At 41.8% G+C, this 18,728-nt stretch overlaps 1 protein-coding gene across 3 annotated transcripts in view; it reads right to left on the bottom strand.

Moving 5' to 3' along the window:
• Window positions 1-18,728, bottom strand: part of oxr1a (oxidation resistance 1a) — a 167,429-nt gene that overhangs the window by 45,472 nt on the left and 103,229 nt on the right. For all 3 annotated transcript variants that reach the window (XM_084942749.1, XM_084942751.1, XM_084942750.1), the window contains one exon: window positions 1,404-1,486. In XM_084942749.1, the coding sequence (XP_084798875.1) occupies window positions 1,404-1,486 (83 nt within the window). The remainder of the gene's footprint in view (window positions 1-1,403; window positions 1,487-18,728) is intronic.

Raw genomic sequence — 18,728 nt, 5'->3', positions numbered from 1 at the left:
GACTGGCAGTCATGTGTCTCTCACAGTGTCGGCGAGATTTGGTTATATCCCCGAGAACACTGTAGGTTACCGCTCGCTATGAAACTACAGGACCCAGTGATAGAGGAAGACTGCTCACTGCATCCATCACTTTAGCAATAATTTAGTGGGTGGGCAGCATTTGATTAAGATATAAATCCTTCAAATATCTCCCTGTTTTTCTTGAATGTCAGCATTTCTGTCCATCTTGCTGACTCTTTGTTGCCCCTCTGTTTATATGAAGGAGCCATGACACAGTGCCCTAGCTCTGACAAATATCCTGTCGTAACCGTTAAGCCTGTTCGAGCCCCGGTGAGGTAAACAAGGCCCTTGTCAATCAGCAGGTCTCAGATGACTGACAGGTTAGGCCAGCCGGTAGAGGTGGAGGCGGTGTTGGTGCTGGGAAATCACACTGGAGCCTACAGCACTGATGGGAACAATAACAGTGGGGTTAGGGTAGAGGAATGACAGTAAGGAGTCCCTCCCTAGCTCCCTTTTCCCTTGCCTTCCTCTCTTCATCTCCTCCTCAGTCCTCAGCAGAGAGGCAGACGGATCCACAGCAATCCCACTTCCACAGACAGAAAGGCGAGGAAAGGCAGTCTGACTGCAGCTGGATTTGAGGGTCATTTGAAGAACACAACAAGGCAAAGCACACACAGTTCCATTTTCAGTTCATGCCAGGGAACCAGAGTACTCTCTCCCTCTCCCCGTATTACCTCACCAACCCCCCTACCCCCTCCTTTCTCCTACACAACAGCTAAATCAATAGAAATGACAAGGCAGTCGGAAGGTCATTCGTGAGCACAGCGAGCGCTGTGGTGGAATGCTCGCCGATTCGCGGCGGACAGAACAAGTGGAAAAACAAATGCACATCCTGCCAGCGCTCCTGCCTGCCTGTCCTGCTCTAGTTCAGCTGGAGGAAAGAACAGAGCTCTGCTTTCTATACATCTACGTGCAAAATGGAGCTGAGGCTGTACAGGGAGTCTTTAACAGAGAATATATTGTTTCCATAAGATTTCTATCAGTAACCCCACTCGTCTGTTTACACACACTATGTATACTACACACACACACACACACACTGCCCTCTTTATGTAAACAGTTTGAGGATGAGATACACGTGCTAGGCTGGCAAAATACACAAAATGCTTATCGCCCTCACTAATGAGCTACGAAGCATGTGCCTTCACCATACACAAGCACAACCACTATAGCTTGAATATTGTTGGAGATAGTCAGAGCTACATAATCCACCAGCAGGAGACACACACTGAAGCAGCACCAGCAGCAGCAAAGGAGCAGCAAAGGAGCAGAGCAGAAAGGCATCAAAAACACACAACGGCATTAATACAGGAGGAGCGGAGAGTTGCTTGTGTGTTACTCACAGAATATTCGATGGTCCCTTTGGGTCTCTGGAACGACATGCGCCTCCCATCCTTCTTTTCTGGAGTCTTCTTCTGGCCAGTATCTGAAAGCAAACGAGGCAAGGTGCGCATTACATTCATGTTCCTCTCTCCCCAGCTTGTCACAAGCTGCCGTTTCCCAGCCCCGTGGGTAGACAGCTCATTCGTCAACAGTGAGCGAGCCAGCCAGCCAGCAATGTGAGCTGTGAGCGCCCGGACCACTTTCGCTCTCTCTATCTCTCCTGTTCTCACTCTGCTGCTACCCTCCTGCTTTTCCTCTCTCTCTCTCTCTCTCTATCGCACTGTCCTCTCCTTCATCTGCCTCCCCTCCCTCTCTCGCTCCCTTCTCCTCCTGGCCCGCCGTGCAGCGCAATGACAGGGGCTGAGAATCTTGGCCAACTCCCCCCGTTGCCTCTCACAGCAGACGGAGACCAGACTGACCTCCATCAGGGCACCGACGATCTGATTGCGAGCCCAAGAAGAGAAGAAGGAGGTGGATTCAGATGGGAAGCGGGACGTGCTAAGCTGGAGACAGAAGGGGAAAAAAAGGAAAAGGGGGGCTGAACTGGAGTGTTGATGGAGGGGAAGGAAGGGCTCGATGCTACATGTTGGTTGGGTAATGGAAGGATGTTCCATGGAACAGTGACAGCTAAAGAGGAAGAAGTGTAGTGTTTGGGGGGTGGGGGTTAAAAATGACATTTACAACGTCTCTACTCTTCCTGGAAGCACCTGGCAGGTATGTAAAGGAAGTAGAAGGCAGAGCAAATTTAAGGTGGATTCCAGAGGATAACAGGAGGGCAATTGCGGCTACTGAGGGTTTAGTCAGAGAACATGAAAAATGCATGATATGGGAAAAGATGGGTAGGCTAGGGTGGTGCAGAAGATAAAGGGACAAAGGGTTAATGGGGACAGGAGAAGGTGGAGTTAGACAGTTGGAGAAGGGTCGGGGTGGGGATGGGATAAGACAGAAGGATAAAGGCAAGAAGGGTGGATGGAATACTGAAAATCAGTAGATGAAAGACAAAAGATAGGATGGAGATGAAAGAAGGATGCTCTTGGGAATGAAGATGATGTTGAAAAGAGGCCAACGTTGCTCTTTGACTTGAGCAAGTCGGCCACTGAGCTTCAGAAATACTATACAAGCATTTATTTATTCAGGGGTAGGGTGTGGGACAAAAGAAGAGATGATTGGAGGAGGCTATTGGATTTATATAAAATATTTATGATGCACATATGTTGACCCGATACCCTCAGACACCTCTCTCGTAAGTCTTTGTTTTGTAGATGCTGCACATGGCTAATCAGCGTCGTTCTTCGTTCCCTTATCATCAGGCATCTGAGATAGCTCAAAACATGAGTCATACACCAGTGTTGCTATTTCTGGGGCTTAGGAGTGCCTGGCAGTGAGTGAGAGGGGAGGGGGGGAAACAGAGCTGCTTCAGGTGTACAGCAACGATGATGTGGCTTACGTTCTGAAAAAATATACAATACAGTCATAATCAGAGATGTCAGACAGGCAGCTAACGTTGCCTAACCCAAGCCATCCCTCATATATACTCACTTCTAATCCTGTCCATCCCACCCTCCGTCTTTCCATACAACCGTCTCCAAACCGCACATCATAGCAGGTCTACTATTGAAACTATAAGCTATAAGCACTTCCTGTCTGCAATCTATACAAGGCGTAGAGAGAACTATCAGTGAATTCTTTGCATAATAAAGAAGAGAATAGTACTGTCTAAAACAAGCTCTGCAAATTTTTTTTTTTATTATCACTAAGTGCACTGATTGCTGGTAATGTTACATTAATTTTGCGGCACCATCATGAGTATTTTATTGTCGAAGTAGGAAAATAAAATACTGGTTTTCATTTTCTTCTAGAAATTGATTTTTAGACCAATATCTGTGGAATTACCTGCTGTAAATTTACATTTTTTCTTATACACCACTATTATTATTACCCCTCAGCCGTGAAAGACTGATGGGGTACTGTTATCACCCTGCTGTGTGGGCAGACAGTGTGGACATGGTTGTGAATGTGATAACTCAAAAAAGAAGCCATCTAGGATTCATAATTCATAATATGACACTAAAAATCTTGGATTAGTTGTCAGTGACCTTGATCTCAAAGTCAAGGTCAGAGGTCAAATTAGGTCACCTAGAACCTTCAAATTAATACCATACTAGGAGGGCGAAGGGTAGTACTGGCGGCTCCACAGTATTTTCATTATTAGCTTGCTAATGAATGGATCATCGTGCTGCTGTAACTTATGTTTCTTGTGACAAGGTCTCCCAAATCAGTTCATTCATGTTGGGTTTGGGTCAGTGGTCCAATGGTCTGTTATGGAACCACTAAAGACCACAAGCAGCTCTTATGAAATTCAATAAATGAATTTAAAGGCATGAAGCCTATATAGCCTTTCCTAAGGAAACCACCCAAAAAGCATAGAACAATTTAGCATTTTATCAATTCCTACCCTAGTGACCATCATGTCACCCCTCATTATAAGTTCATCAGTTAAAAGGACTTCAAGCTGGGAATCACTGTGGTAGACTATGTCTCTGCTGGCTCACACATCACACTTAAATTACTAGTGGAATTTTCAGACAGGTCCATCCAAGATATCTGCAATGAAACCAATTCATTCAATATAAAAGCCACTCTCTCTGAAACACTATGAGGTTTGATTTAATCAACTCTGTCCTGCAAAATTGCAACACATGACAACCTGTGTAGCACTTTGAAATTCTTGGAAAGCAAGTTGTTTTGATCAAAAACATACTGACCTGCCAAACTGCGAACATGCGCCAAATCAATTATCCTCCATCTAAATGAAAACCTTTGACGGATGATTGCTTTCAGTAGGAAAACACAATCTGGAGCTGCTGATTGTGGATGATGGGGTTTGTGGTGCTTTTTAGAGGCGACCTGTCATAACTGTGATTTCATCCTCTCCCTGTTATGAATGAATAATCCACTGTGTCGCTGTTTAATTGCTGGTCATGGCAGCATGGCAGACTGAAACCCAATATGCGACTCAGTAAGTAGACAGCAGAGGTGTTGATCTGCTTTGTTAGCTGGTCCAAGCTGAGTGGGCTAACAACACAAGAAAGCAGTGACGATGCCTCAGACTTCCAAATTTTGGAAAATGCCAGGAGTGGGAGAACATGAACTAGCAATGAGGACCAAAACAGACACGCGGTGAAAGAAAAAAGCAGCTCTACATTAGCAGCTGCAGGGGTGTTCGCACATGGGGAGTCGGTGATTGCTCTAAAATTAAACTTCACCCTGGATCATGGCACAAGAAATGGGCATTTTATTCACACTCCAGACACGCAGCAGAGCACAGCGCCAGGGCATCTTCAATAACAAAGGCTCTGGTTTCATTCCACTCCGCAGGAAACCGGCAGCATCTGCTGTTTCAGTATAAGCGCTGCTTCAATACAAGGAATCTCCTCAAGTCTACAAATCACAGCATAGTTTATGCCGTGTGATCCAACAGAATCTCGAGATGTGTTGGAATGTTGCTCTTCAATAAAAAGAAATAAATAAATAAAGTTTTTGCTGTCAATACCAGAAACTGTAAAGCACTGCCCAACATGTACTGGGATAGTGGGATAATGTGCACAAGCAGGAGCACTGGGTGCATGAGGCCATAATGGAACGGTGTGAAGAAATGATTGGCGCAATTATAGATCAAACACGGACACGGTTTGACAAAACATTCGAGGAGATGTAAACCGAGGTCACCTTTTATCCAATTTGTGGTTCAACCAAGTAAAACAACCGTTACCACAATGTCAGCTTTCTTTACTGCTGTCGTTTCCCCATAAGGAACATTTTACTTGGCTCATTAATTTGCTGAATTATAATAACACTGGGTCAGCTGTGCGAGAGAGGCTGCGAGACCGTCTCAGACACTGAAAGGAGCTGCCGCGTGTCGGGAAAAACAAAGGCCGTCTCTCACTAATGGAAACGGTCACAAGAGCTCACGCCTTTCTGAGCAACTCAGCCAAAGAAAAACAAAAAAGCGACCACATCGTGGACGCTGCCTCGTGGCTACACAACACTGCAAGGCGCAGCAAAGCAAGTATCACTAAGAAGAAACATCAACTAATAAAGTCATTACAATTCACTAATGAAATGGTACACTACAATAAATGTGTACCAAGTCAGGCTTTTACAGGAAATAAAGAAATAACCATATTATTAATTAATTTAGGCATCTGTAAATAATTAAAGTAATATGTAAGTAATTTTAACTACTGCATTGTATTTTACAGAAAAGAAGAAATAATGAAATTGTAAGTAACTCGTATTTCACAGGGAAATGAGACACAAATTTTACTGCAGTATACGCAAAAACAAACAACGTTTCCCTATCTTACGTCGTAAGCACACTGTACTTTTCAGGGTGTGGGTGTAGGAGGTGGCTTACCCTTGCCTAACTTCTAGGTATTTTGCAGGGAAGGAGACACTCTTTTTCTGCACACTGCTTTTTAAAATTGTGTTTAAACAGTGATTGATAAAGAAAAAATAATTTAGCTCAGCTTGGCTCAATCATTGTAAGATCATAGGCCTGCAAATTTTCATGGTATTTATTTTTTTCTTGCAACTTGGTAAGGGAGAAGGATTTACATGTTTTATTTTTTGGTAAAGCATAAGGATTATTAAGTAATCCATCATGCACATCAACGTGATGAATATTAAATAAAGATGTAAAAAGGTAGGATTAATCCACTCCATAATACAGCCTGCTCCCTGAAAAGTGCAGCATATTTACAATAATACAGGGAAAATATTGTTAGTTTTCTGTAAAATGACCAATAAATTGCACACTACTTAAAATTACTTATGTATTACTTACATTTAATTACAGTATAATCACTTCTTTATTTCTTGTAAAAACCTTACTTGTTGTTATTGTAGTGTACCTCCCTTTAAGTATTTGAGATAAATATGATTACAGCGTAATTGGATAAGAGATTAAGAAAATAGATGAACATTTTAACCTATATCTTTTGAAGTTACATTTCTCTTCTTAATTGCAGTCAATTAAAAATAATATTAAAAGACTACAAAGGTTTTAGTCCACAACACATACACAGCTGAGCACTTAATATCTCTTACAAGGACATCCTTGTAAGAGGTAGTGAAACACACAGATATGTTTTTATAATGGTCATGAATGTGTCATCTTGGTGATTGAGTTATAACCAAGGGATAAAAAAAGGAAAGAATGAAAGGTTTCCCTGTGAAGTACATCGCTGAGAATCCAGCCATGCATTGGCAAGGCAATCTGAATGATTCTGGAGATGAGCTAAATGCAAATGCTACTGTATTTGACTCTAAAAACAAACGGCGTTCTGCACCCGCGCAATCTGCTGAGCATGAATCACAGCAGCTAAATATATGGTCCCCTTCATTTTAGTACACAGCCATGACAAACTGAAGCAGGCAGGGAATAGGAGAGTCAACAATTCTCTGACTAACATTCCCTCATGGTCTGTAGAATACACAAGCAGCCAATTTCCCCTTGCTCCCTTGTTTTCCCTGCCTGCTGGCTATATACTGCTCTCCCCAGATGTTATTTTTAGACAACCTCCTAATCAGTAAGGGAGGACAGAGCTCTGGGATACAACCACACTACACAGGTGCTACACAGGACTGATTAACAAAGGTGTAGACTTTCATTACAAAGTTTGTGACGGAGGAAGCATGGAAACGCTAGCTTACACTGGCTTGTAACACACTGCACCGTCAGGGCAGTCATCAAGACTTGTTTAATGTTGTTTAATGTTAATAACCAGCATTAAAGATGAACTGTGTGGCTTTATTGCATTTGTGTTTTGTACTATCACTCATGTATTTGTTTAGTTTTATGCATTTCAAAATGGTCATCTAATAAGACAGCTATAAATACTACAGTGTGTGGCATTGGCTAATGCTACAGCTAAGGCTGTGCAATATGACCAATATCTCATATCCTGATATAAGACATTTATCATCCAGACAACGATATAAATCACAAAACTTTACATTTTCTGTAAATTCTGTGAATCTTGGGCAACTCAACTTGCGTGAAGTGTTTTCAGCTGGGCTGAAGTCGAGCGTTTTGACTGATGCATGAAACTATACATTTTTAGACATAAGTTGTAACGGACGCCCTTTTTTTGTAAGTATTTATTACACGGCGTGCTGCTGGGAAAAGCCTGTTCTAACATTTGAGTCTAAGGTTTATTTTTAGCATCTGACGGCTCTTTTTTTGCTTCTCATCTGTAAACTCTCTTCACACTCTTTCACGTGACTGTGTAGACTTGTGTAGGTGGTAGAAGAGGTTTGCCGTGTTTAAGTCTGAGGTGGGGACTGGTTTCCTGCATAATTTGCACAGTACAGTTTTCTGGTCCGTGTCAGACTTTTCATAACCAAACCATATCCATGCTACAGAGGTAGCTCCTCGTTTAGAAATAAGGTCGTCGATTTGTTTTGACTGGTCTGGTTTATTTTGAAAAATCTCAACAGGATCTTGAGCTTTATTGTGAAAGGTTTATGTGGAAAATAAACAAGCGGACGGCAGAGCCACATGCTGGATTTACCGTCATTGTTGTTAACGACAACGTGTAAAAACAGTCACTTGTCCGTCCGTAGTGTGGTTATTTTAAATATAAGAGAGAACTTTAAGAAATTAATATGGCCACTACAGAGACCATCAAAACTATGAAAAAATATTGCCGTAAACAGTATATTTTGCGACACCGTGAAAGAAACGATATATATATATATCCCTAGCTACAGCTACCCTTACAAAGAAAATTGATCAAAATAACAGTAAATGACTGACAGCCAATTACCAATGGTGTCTCTTTACACTATTGTATCGTTGTAAATCACTGTTTTGGTTTTGGATTTCAATCAATTGTTACATTTAAAATCACAATGCAGTGATATATAATAAATAAATAGAATGTTTCGGTTAGATACGATAAGGTTGGATATCGAGTATAATGGGTACTGTGTTAGGAATGAAAGGTTGCCACATGGTTTGATGGAAATGAAAATTATCAACCTACAGAGCTGACAGTTAAATTCAAAGACACCATGAAAATCAAAGCGAATAAAACAATGTGGCATGCTAGTCCAATTTGCTGAAGTTTCATTGCAACAACTCAAAACTATACCTGCATCCAATACTGTGGCTGTTGCATTCGCTCTGATAGAAACAGTGGGCAGAGCTGGGGAAATCTCAGACATCAATAGGCATTAAATAAGGTTTGACACATCTGTTTGTATTAAAGGGAATGAATGATATCGACAGCCCTCTAGCACAGCTTGTCATAGCCTATAAATACAAAGTCCAAACAGCTCAGTAGCAACAGCAAAATCCAAAAACCAATGTTAGGGTCAGGTTAAAAAGATTATAGGCCTGTTTCACAACACAAAACAGTGTTTCTTTGCCGTTTTGATTTTCTGCCTTGTGTTACTAAACAAGTGGTGACACGGGAGGCTCAAACAGATCAACACCCTGCAGAGATGAGCGCATATATATACAGATATATGTTCAGATGTAGCGAAGGGGAGGAGGTTGCACTTTGCCATGAGTGCACCTGGTTTTGGACAGCGGGCAAATGATCCATCAAAATCCCTTATGAATCCATCATGTAATGACAAACTCTTATTCAGGCACGCTGAGATTCTGAACTGTCCATCAAGTTACTGAAATATGCATTAAAACAAAACAGAGGCGAGAAAGTGCTGATTATCACACATGCCGACAAAATCCCATTTTAGAGGTGGATGGCGCTGCTGTTATCTTGGCACCAAGCTTTTAGCTGGACATGGCAACTTAATAATGGTGAAACGCAGTGGCAAGCGCTGTGGGCCTCTGTCTCATGTGGAACGGGAAGTCATCTATTATACATTGAAGCTACAGAGCTGTACATTAAAGTGTATTGTCCCACTATGAGCAAAGTATTGATGTAGTTCCACTGAGAGAGCTGAGAGGCCTGTGCAGAGAGCCCAGAAAGATCCATCCACACAGTAAGAGAGAGAGAGAGCAACATCTCAATTCATTCTTGGCTCCATCAAAAACAAGGTCAGACACACAAAGTCCTCACTGAACCATTACTGACAGCACAACATGCAAACTGATATTATTCACATGCTAAAGTAGTTCTGATGGGGGTTAGAAGGCCCCTGGATGGCCACATCATATTTGATAAAGCAAAGCAATTCTTCTGCACACTTTTTAATACTTTAAACGTCTCCAACCTGGGGGAAAGTAATTACACTTATGGACACTTATATAAACTATAATTTGTTCTCACCGTGCAAGTTGCGGTAACATAAAATCACAACAACAATAGCAAATTTCATCTTTCGTAATCAACACTCCCCCTGTCTCCAATGAATACCGCTGAGAAGAATCTAAGTGCGACCAGTAGTGTATAGCGGAGGCTATTATTGTTGTGTGACAGTGATAGGCTGCAGGTTTTACACTGTAATGAATATACAGTGGATGAGTGCCGCGAGACTGTCGACTTAAACACACAGAAAACAGTGTGACAGGCAACACCCGTTTGCCAGCGCTCTCTGTACCACTCAGCTCCAAAGTATATTAAACCACCAGCCTCCATGGGCCAGCCTATACACCACTCAGCCTTTATTTGAAACTTTGCTGAACTGCAGTTTTGTGTCTCTGTGTGTGTGTGGTGTGTTTATGTGTGGCTATGTCCACCCCAGAACAGGAGGCAGCGGATCTGCCCTGTCCTCTCATTAACACTCTCCCAGTGTCAACTAATCACACCCCCGCTGAGCTGCTGGTACGGTAATGTGGTCCTAAATTCCTCCCTTTCCACACTCTGCACGCTATAACCCAGACACCGAGGTGTGTCAGTGCTAACCCACACACACTCGGTTCAATTAATATTCTGACAGCGTGGACATGACTGTTTCCATAGTGACGAACCTGATGCAGACTTAAAGAGAAAAGGTGTTATTGAAAGGACTCAGTGGCAAAACCGTCTGCATTACACACCAGCAGATTCAACTGGTGGGAAAATGATATCGCTCAGAACGAAATGACTGACTCACTGTGATCATGATGAGCTTTATAATTGGGTCTCTGGCCTTGGTGCGCTTTTTTTGACGCTGGCTGAAATGTGTGCTCAGTAACAACAAGTATTCAAACTAAAAGTGAACCCTAAAATGTATACAAACATTCATTAAATGTAGAATTTGGAAAAAAAAAGAGCTAATTCTGTTAACAAACAAGAATCTAGAGCTTCACCAGCAGAACTGCAACGTAGCAAAAGGTCAATTGAATCTATCTATCTATCTATATCTATATATATATATATATATATATATATATATATATATATATATATATATAAAAGATGGCTATAGAGAAACAAGCCTTCGCCTCCTTTTCTCTACAGTATGACCTCAGTAAACACTTTCCTGATTAAAAATGTTTAATAAACACCTTAAATGCTAGTTATTACAGCAGTGCTGTCTTACCTGCCAAACAATAAGCTGCTAACATATGTTTTTCTGTCAGGACTTCTTCCTGACGGTTCAATGTCTGAGTTCAGCTGCAGTCATCACCTCCTGGTCCATGAGGGTCATCACAAAGTTTATTAGGAGTCCACCAGGTTTATAGCACATTTCAGTCTAGACCAGTGATTCCCAAAGTGATTTTTAATACAATTTAAGAAATACTTCACTTTTTCTTGTGCTTTGATCACAGTGATGATTTAGGATTGGGTGATCCCCGTGGGATTTTCTGGTTTGTAACTGGGCCACAGCACGTTGGACTCTGGGAATGGCTGGTCTAGACCAGAGCTATGGAGCAACTACTCGTGTCATCCAGACAGCTATGCCTCCAGCACGGTTATCAACAGAACTGATTTTTATAGAAAACATTAACCTTAATAGCCTTAATGTTAACCTCAAAAACCTTCGAATATTAACATTTTTGAGTGTTTAGAGACCAAACTAGTCTTCTTTTAACAGGATAAATTCCACTGTTCACAAGTAGAGAGGTAAGCCCAACACAGGCATCTAGCATATTTGCAAGTAGGCACTGGCAAACAATTCTGCAGCAGTTAGTTTCTTGCTAACGTGTAGTGAAAGCACTTTGATCCACAGTTCACGCAGCTGAAACCAGGAGGTCCTGCTGTCACATACATTCAGCCTCTCAGCTCACTAATCACACTCAGATCCCTCCACCCGTTGCTGCTAAGGTTATTGCACTTTGAGCAATATATCTTTCCAAGTCAAAGTTAGGGGTGGAGGGTTTCTGTGTGTGTGTGTGTGTGTGTGTGTGTGTGTGTGTGTGTGTGTGTGTGTGTGTGTGTGTGTGTGTGTGTGTGTGTGTGTGTGTGTGTGTCAGGTGCATCAGCCAGATCGATGGATAGGACACATATATACATACATAATGTTCACTCAGCGTAGCTTGCACAACAACTCTGTAACTTATCTTTTAGTGTAAGGCAATGCTGCCACTAATCTGTTATGATCTTTTAAAAAAAAGTTATAAAGTGTATTTAGACTTAGTTATTAGTATAAGAGACACTTAAATTGCCTTAACAGAGAAGCAAGTGACAGAAAAGACAGTGAGGTTGGCACATACACTTGTGTAGTCTAACTTTGCAGTATAGAAGCACGTCTTTATTGGTTTATGTTGCCTTTTGGAGCCCTGGCACCCTGCACCACAGCAGCAACACTAACCTCAGAGGTTACAGCACCGATCAATAGCAGGAGAAGTGATGAGCTCAGCGATGAGAAACACAAACTGTGCATTATCAGATCTTCTTATTGAGCCAAAAGCAAATGGACTTGTTCTTAAAAGCAAACGGACTTGTTCTAGGTTTAAATCAGGCCAAATGCAAAGAGTACAAAATAGGAGTTGTAAGGGAAAATACAGCAACACTTGCACACTCAGTGTTGGACTGCTGTATAACAGTATCATACATCCAGCAACCCTATACAATTCTTTCTAAAAGTGGTAATAGGTGGACAAGAAGTCATGAAACCAGCTTATTCCCTAATTTATTTATTTTGTGTTCAACATAAACAAGAACGTATCTAGAGTGCAACAAATTATTCTCATTATAAAAGCAAAAGTGGAAAAAATATTTCACTAAGGTTCGGATTTACGAACCTGCACATGAACCACAAGCAGTTATTTACAATAAGTACATTTAAACAGGAATAGTCTGGTTTGGGAATGGCTCCTCTAATGCTGGGCATACACGGTGTGATTTTTGGCTCATTTTCATGCAACCGTTTTGTTGATCGGTCTGAGTTTCGCCTTCATCGTGTGTCGTGCATCGTGTAGTATACGTGGGGTAACGAGAAGCGATTAACACCTCACGACCATCTCCTGATCATCAATCGTTTGGTCGTAAGAAAATCAAACCTGTTTGAAGTCCCGTCGGCCGTCGTGAGGGTGTCACCGCGGCCTCTCACACTGCGCATGCGCAAACACAGAAATGAAAGTGAAAAGACGGAGCAGCACAGCAGTGCAGCGTGTGATCTGGACACAAGCGATGGAGGCACAACTTGTAGAACTTTGGCAAGCTCATCTCAGCCTTTTTGATGTGGCATCACAAAATTATCACGACCACAAAAACCATGAAAATAGTTGGATCTACATTGCTGCTCAATCACAGCTGCCTGATCAATGTTTTTCATTAGCAATTTAGCAAAGTTGATGGTGGTGGTGTGTGTGTGTGAGTGAAAGACAGAGAGGAACAGATTTTCTGTTATAACCTTCATTTTATAGACGCAAATTGTGAGCACTCAGGTCGCATCAGAGCATCGGGCCATATAGTGTGAGACCCTGCATCGTGACCTACGAACTTCTAACCCCTGCGAGTCAATCGTGCAGTTCGAGCAGGAGCTGAATAACGCGACTGAAAAAAATCGCACAGTGTCTGCCCAGCTTAAAGTATCACTGCCTGTAATCTAATGGTTGCCAACATATACCTCTCTGAAAGAGATTACTTTATACGTTGACTACATGTTTTTCAGGGATATTTACTGTGCATTTGGTATTGTGGTATTGGAATATTTATATAGAAGTGTTTTTGACTGAGAAAATTAATGTTATCGTCCACTGAAATGGGCACTAGTTGTCCTAAAAGCTCCTTAAAAAGCCTTCAGTTGATCCAAAATGCTGCAGTGAGAGTAATGACAGGGGCAAGAAAGAGAGAGCACACTGGCTTCTCTCCATTGGCTCTCTGTTAAATCCAGAATCAAATTTAAAATCCTTCCCCTCACATTCGAGGTCTTGAATAATCGGGCCCATCTTATTTTAAAGTGCTTATAGTACCGTATCACTCCAATAGAGCACTTGGCTCTCAGACTGTGGGCTTGCTTGTGGTTCCTGAGTATTTAAAAGCAAATTGGGAGGCAAAGCCTTCAGCTTTCAGGCCCCTCTTCTGTGGAACCAGCTTCCAGTTTGGATTCAGGAGACAGACATCCTCTCTACTTTTAAGATTATGCTTAAAGCTCTTCTTTTAGATAACGCTTACAGTGAGACACTGCAATAGGCCCAGGGTCCTGGGGGCTTCTTATGATGCACAGCGTTTCTTCTCCACTCACCTCTTTTCACTCGCTATGTGTTTATACACCACTTTGCATTTAATTATTAGTTATTATTAATCTCTGGCTCTCTTCCACAGTGTGTCTTTTTGTTTTGTCTCACTCCCAATCAGTCGCTGCAGATGGCCGCCTCTCCCTGAGCCAGGTTCTGCTGGAGGTTTATTCCTGTTGAAAGGGAGTTTTTCCTTCCCGCTGCTGCCAGATGCTTGCTCACAGGAGGTCGTCTGATTTTTGGGGTTTCTCTGCATTCTTTAGCTTACAATATAAAGTGTGACACAGGAGTGTTTGAATCCTGGATGAGAAGTTTTAGGTTGAAGTAATGTTAGCTATACCTCAGTTAATAATCTAACATCCTCCAACACTCGGTTAAATAAAGGTAGTCAGCTAAGTGAGTAATGTAAAGTGCTCCTCCTATTTAACCACAGTCTGTAATAGCCAACCAGTAACAGAAACAGCACCACCAACACAGACAGCTCACTTTCCATTAAGCCAGACAAGTCTGCTGAGATCACTGGGGAAAAATTAAGACACCGTCTCTTTAAATCTGTCTGCATGACTAACTATCACACAGGAGGGATGAGACAAAGCACAAACTATTTCATGCACAAATGATTATCCTTTATAATGTTGAAACCCTCGATGGAAGAGGAGGTAAAGAAGGAGGATAGCTATGGTTTTTTTCCTTAGTTTCTCTTTTCCTCAAACTGTATGTGATCATTTCAAACCATGGGTAAAAACCAAACAGTCAGAGTGCTTTGTTAAACATTTACAGATAGTGATTGAAGCCATAAAGAGCACACTGATCAGTGCACTTACTGAATCTGCAAATATTTCCATTGGACTGTTTGGTAAAAAAACAGCACAGCTGAAGCTAACAATGTGTTTCAAAGCCCTTTTAATCTAGTTATTTTCTTTAATTAATGAGTGAAACATTTCAACTTTAATGCCTGGTCTGTATTATTTAGCTCTTCAGCTTTTTCCCTGTATTCCAGTTCTATCTGGATCGAAACCAAATATCTGCATAAACAGAATTTAGCCTAATGCTTGACTTTAACAGTTTAGGTACAGCGGGCATTAATAAAATCCTGCTTCTGCTCTGAGCCCAGAGGACAGAGGAAGATCATCTGACTGGGACAATAGAGAAAGGCACTAACTGTTCTCACAACAAGCATGTCAGACTACATTTAGACCAGTTTTACCAGGTTTTTGAAAAAGCCAAGCAATCTTAATGAAACTTAGGATAATCTTCAAAAGGAATTATCTGTGTGCATTAGCAGGCAACATGATTACTCAATTATTTAAAGTAGAACCCTGATCTGGGGGCTGGTACACGCATGCTTTACTAACCAGCATGTATAAATGCCACTCTAAAGTAAATACAATTTAAAGCTCGGTAAAGATAATTTTTTCCACCATGAGGAGTGACATCACCAGGTGTTCCCCACTATCCAGCAGGGGGATTGACAGCGTCATCTGTACAGTAGATTAAACAGCTCTTTGCACAGACTCCCCACTGCTTGGCTTATTATAGATGGGGAAAGTGTTGGGAAGACTGTGATGAACCACGAACAGGCACCAAAAAACAAAGCCCGGCAGCTTCAGACAAACTACACATAGAAAGTCTGCAAATGCTAAAGTGAAATGAGACTTTGAAAAGATGAAAATTCCAGCCGACATCACTCTGCTCATCACTGCTCTTTAACAGCCTCCGGTTTTGTTTTTGTGATGTGGAGAAGTAGAGAAATTACTTCCTTGCATGTTTACTCAGGCTGGGTGCTCTTTTCAGCCGGAGTGATGAAGATGCAGAAGAAGCAGTTGAGTCACGCAGAACAGGTTGTAATTACCTCCCCTTAAGCCTCAGTGTACTCTGCATTTGTGCTCTTCATCTGGCCTCTTTCAAACATCTGCTGTCTTGAAACCTCAAGACCGCCATCCGAGGAATACAGCACATAATGTTATTCAGCACGCTGACATCTCATTTCAAACCTTTCAGGCCTTTCAGCACATTGTTAAAAAGATCATCTGGCCCAGTCAGCTCTCCTCTCTCATCAGTGCTCACCAGTGTCTCTACCTTTCATCTGGATATGTATTTATTCGTAAACTGATCTCATTTTGCAGGTTTTTATTTGACATTATTCTGTCATTCTTTTGGTGAAAGACAGTGGTCATTACACTCTGAAATGTAGTGCAACGTGCATGGGCGAAGAACTCTTTAAGGGTCAGGAAACAGGTCATTAGTTTAAACCCTAGACACAAGTGCAGAGCAGGTGTTCGGTGCCACGGTCGGCCGATCCCTCGGGGACTCCTGCCACTAAGGTTCCCCTGACAGAGCCATCAAAGTTCCCAGGAGTGCCTAATAATAGCATGCAGAGCGAGTGACCTGCTAATACAAACTGCTCAAGGACTGTTTTTGGAAATGAAGGTGATTAAAATCAGTCATTACAGCACTGAGAGCAGATTGCACTTTCTGAATCATCCTGATAACTGCAGTGGAGTCGGTGTCAGCCTAAGGGTGAACGTGAACACTGACAAATAAGTGAAAACCCCAGGGGGGAGTGAAAGAACCTGGAGATGCTTTGAAGAGTTCAAAGTCGTGAGGACAAACCTGCTCTTGGACCGTGGCACAGATGAATCATCTGCTATTAATATACAGTCTGGGCGCACAATCTGTTTATGTGGCCACTTCGGTGTGACAGCAGAGCCAGAGACGAGCTCAAGTTTGAATTACCAGCAGTGCTGTATGTACGTGTTCCAGTTCCCAACAAACAATGCACTCTGCAGCAGAAGCTACCTTATAGTTTAAGGGCTTGCAAGAACATAAACAAACCTAAAAAGCAGGAAAACTATGATTTTATGGGCTAAATTGTTGCCTTTTTACATGCATCATCATGATGCATCAGTTTTTGTTTTATCGGTTCACAGGCACCTATTAAATTGAGACTTTGTTATTTAAAATAGAAATCTGGAACCATATATTGCAGAAAAGCTCTCAGTTTCAGGGATCTGATCCAAATTAGTCTTCAGCCATAATTATCTTACCCATCTGTCTACGAAAACAGAAGAACAACTTCTCTGAACTTCCTTTCCTTTTTCTTTTGTAGACTTACACATAGACAAACCACAGAAGGGAAAGTACATTGTAAGCATACACACAACTGTATCACTTTAACCAGTGCAAACTCTTAAAACATCCAGAAAGTGTCACATGCCGCCGATTACAGCTGAACAGGATCGCTGGTGGACTCGATCTGAAACAGCATGCTGAGCTGTAGCATGTGATCCAACGTCTGCAGGTGTGGCACTTCTTTGTGTTTACACTGCTTTTGCATGTCTTTTTCATCTCAGTGCATCTTATTATGTCAGAAAGGGACATGTCTTGAAAAGGTTCAAGTGTAGCAACCAAAGCTACACTTCTGATTGTTTATTCTTTGTTCCTCATGACGGAAAACCTCCCAGTTCCGCCGACCTCCCTCGTTCAAACACAGTTCAAGGTTTTCAGGCTGTTGCACTGTGAAGTGGGAGGGCGTGTGAAGGCTTCCTAGCGTGAGAACTCTGAAAGTAGTTTACTTTTAAATTCCCTCTAGCGCAGTGTACTGGCAAGAACCTGGCTATAAAACATCAATGACACACATCGTGTTGTAAACAAACTAATGCAGTGTGGTTCTTTTTAATTTGTTACATAAAGGCAGTAAAAGTACAAAGCATACATCACAAAAAGTACCTGGGATGACACTAATATTACACATACTATACCATCCCATAGTATTTTCTTCAAAAATGTAAGATATGATATATATAAACGATTTTCTAGTATTGATGGCAGTCAGAAAACACAGTCAACATTGAGCGCAATTTAACAAACAAATTTAAACATGGCGTGTTGAAGTGTGCGTGCAATAACGTTGCATACAAACATAATGCTGCACTAGTTTTCTTTGTTCCTTAAAGGTTAAAGTCCACGTGCCTGTGCAGAAAGTGGTTACACATTGCCCCAGCCGAGTAAATATGTGAAAGTTTACTCTGACTCTGATATCTTAGCTTAAGCTTCACTTACCAGCTTGCTTCTTTACAACTTTGTTACAGAGAGACAGAGAGATGCTCCTGATGGCGACGGTTTGCTGTGTAACATCTCGCAACCAACAGTTATCTTACATTGTACTGTATATCAATAAAATATGAATAATTAGGTTAACTGATTAGCCTTTCTAGTGTTTATGAGATAGGGTGGCATTGCTTTATCATGTCATTAACTAATCACACACGCCCCTGGTTGTATACACAGGCAGCTTACAACACTTGTCTCAGTTCAAGGCTTATTCTAGCCTCTTTGGATCTGCTCTTAGAGACAAAGACCCACTAAGGTCTCAGGGCTGTCCCACTGACACATCGTAAAGTGCATGAGGACTCTCTCCTAGACAATCTGACATTTCGAGCCCTTTATGAATGCTTTCAGTAAGCGTGCATTTCTGCAGACTCTACCTGAGGAAATTACCCCTCTTGGCACCTGGAACTGGAAGTACTGGAACATCACCAACTCAAGTATGACTTCATTCACAGATCTGACTTTGACTTGTTTGACTTGGCTATTATGGTTGAGAATGTGGAAAGGCCTTTGACTTTCTTTGGCAAACCAGGTTTGATCATTAAACTAAATATGAAATATGAGTAGCCGCGTGTAACTTAACACAGAGAGGCCT

Source organism: Perissodus microlepis, chromosome 11, assembly GCF_051167445.1.
Source record: "Perissodus microlepis isolate ML-2025 ecotype Zambia chromosome 11, ASM5116744v1, whole genome shotgun sequence".
NCBI classification, from domain to species: Eukaryota; Metazoa; Chordata; class Actinopteri; order Cichliformes; family Cichlidae; genus Perissodus; species Perissodus microlepis.
The sequence above is the reverse complement of the archived record's forward strand: the minus strand, read 5'-3'. Positions and strand labels throughout refer to the sequence as shown.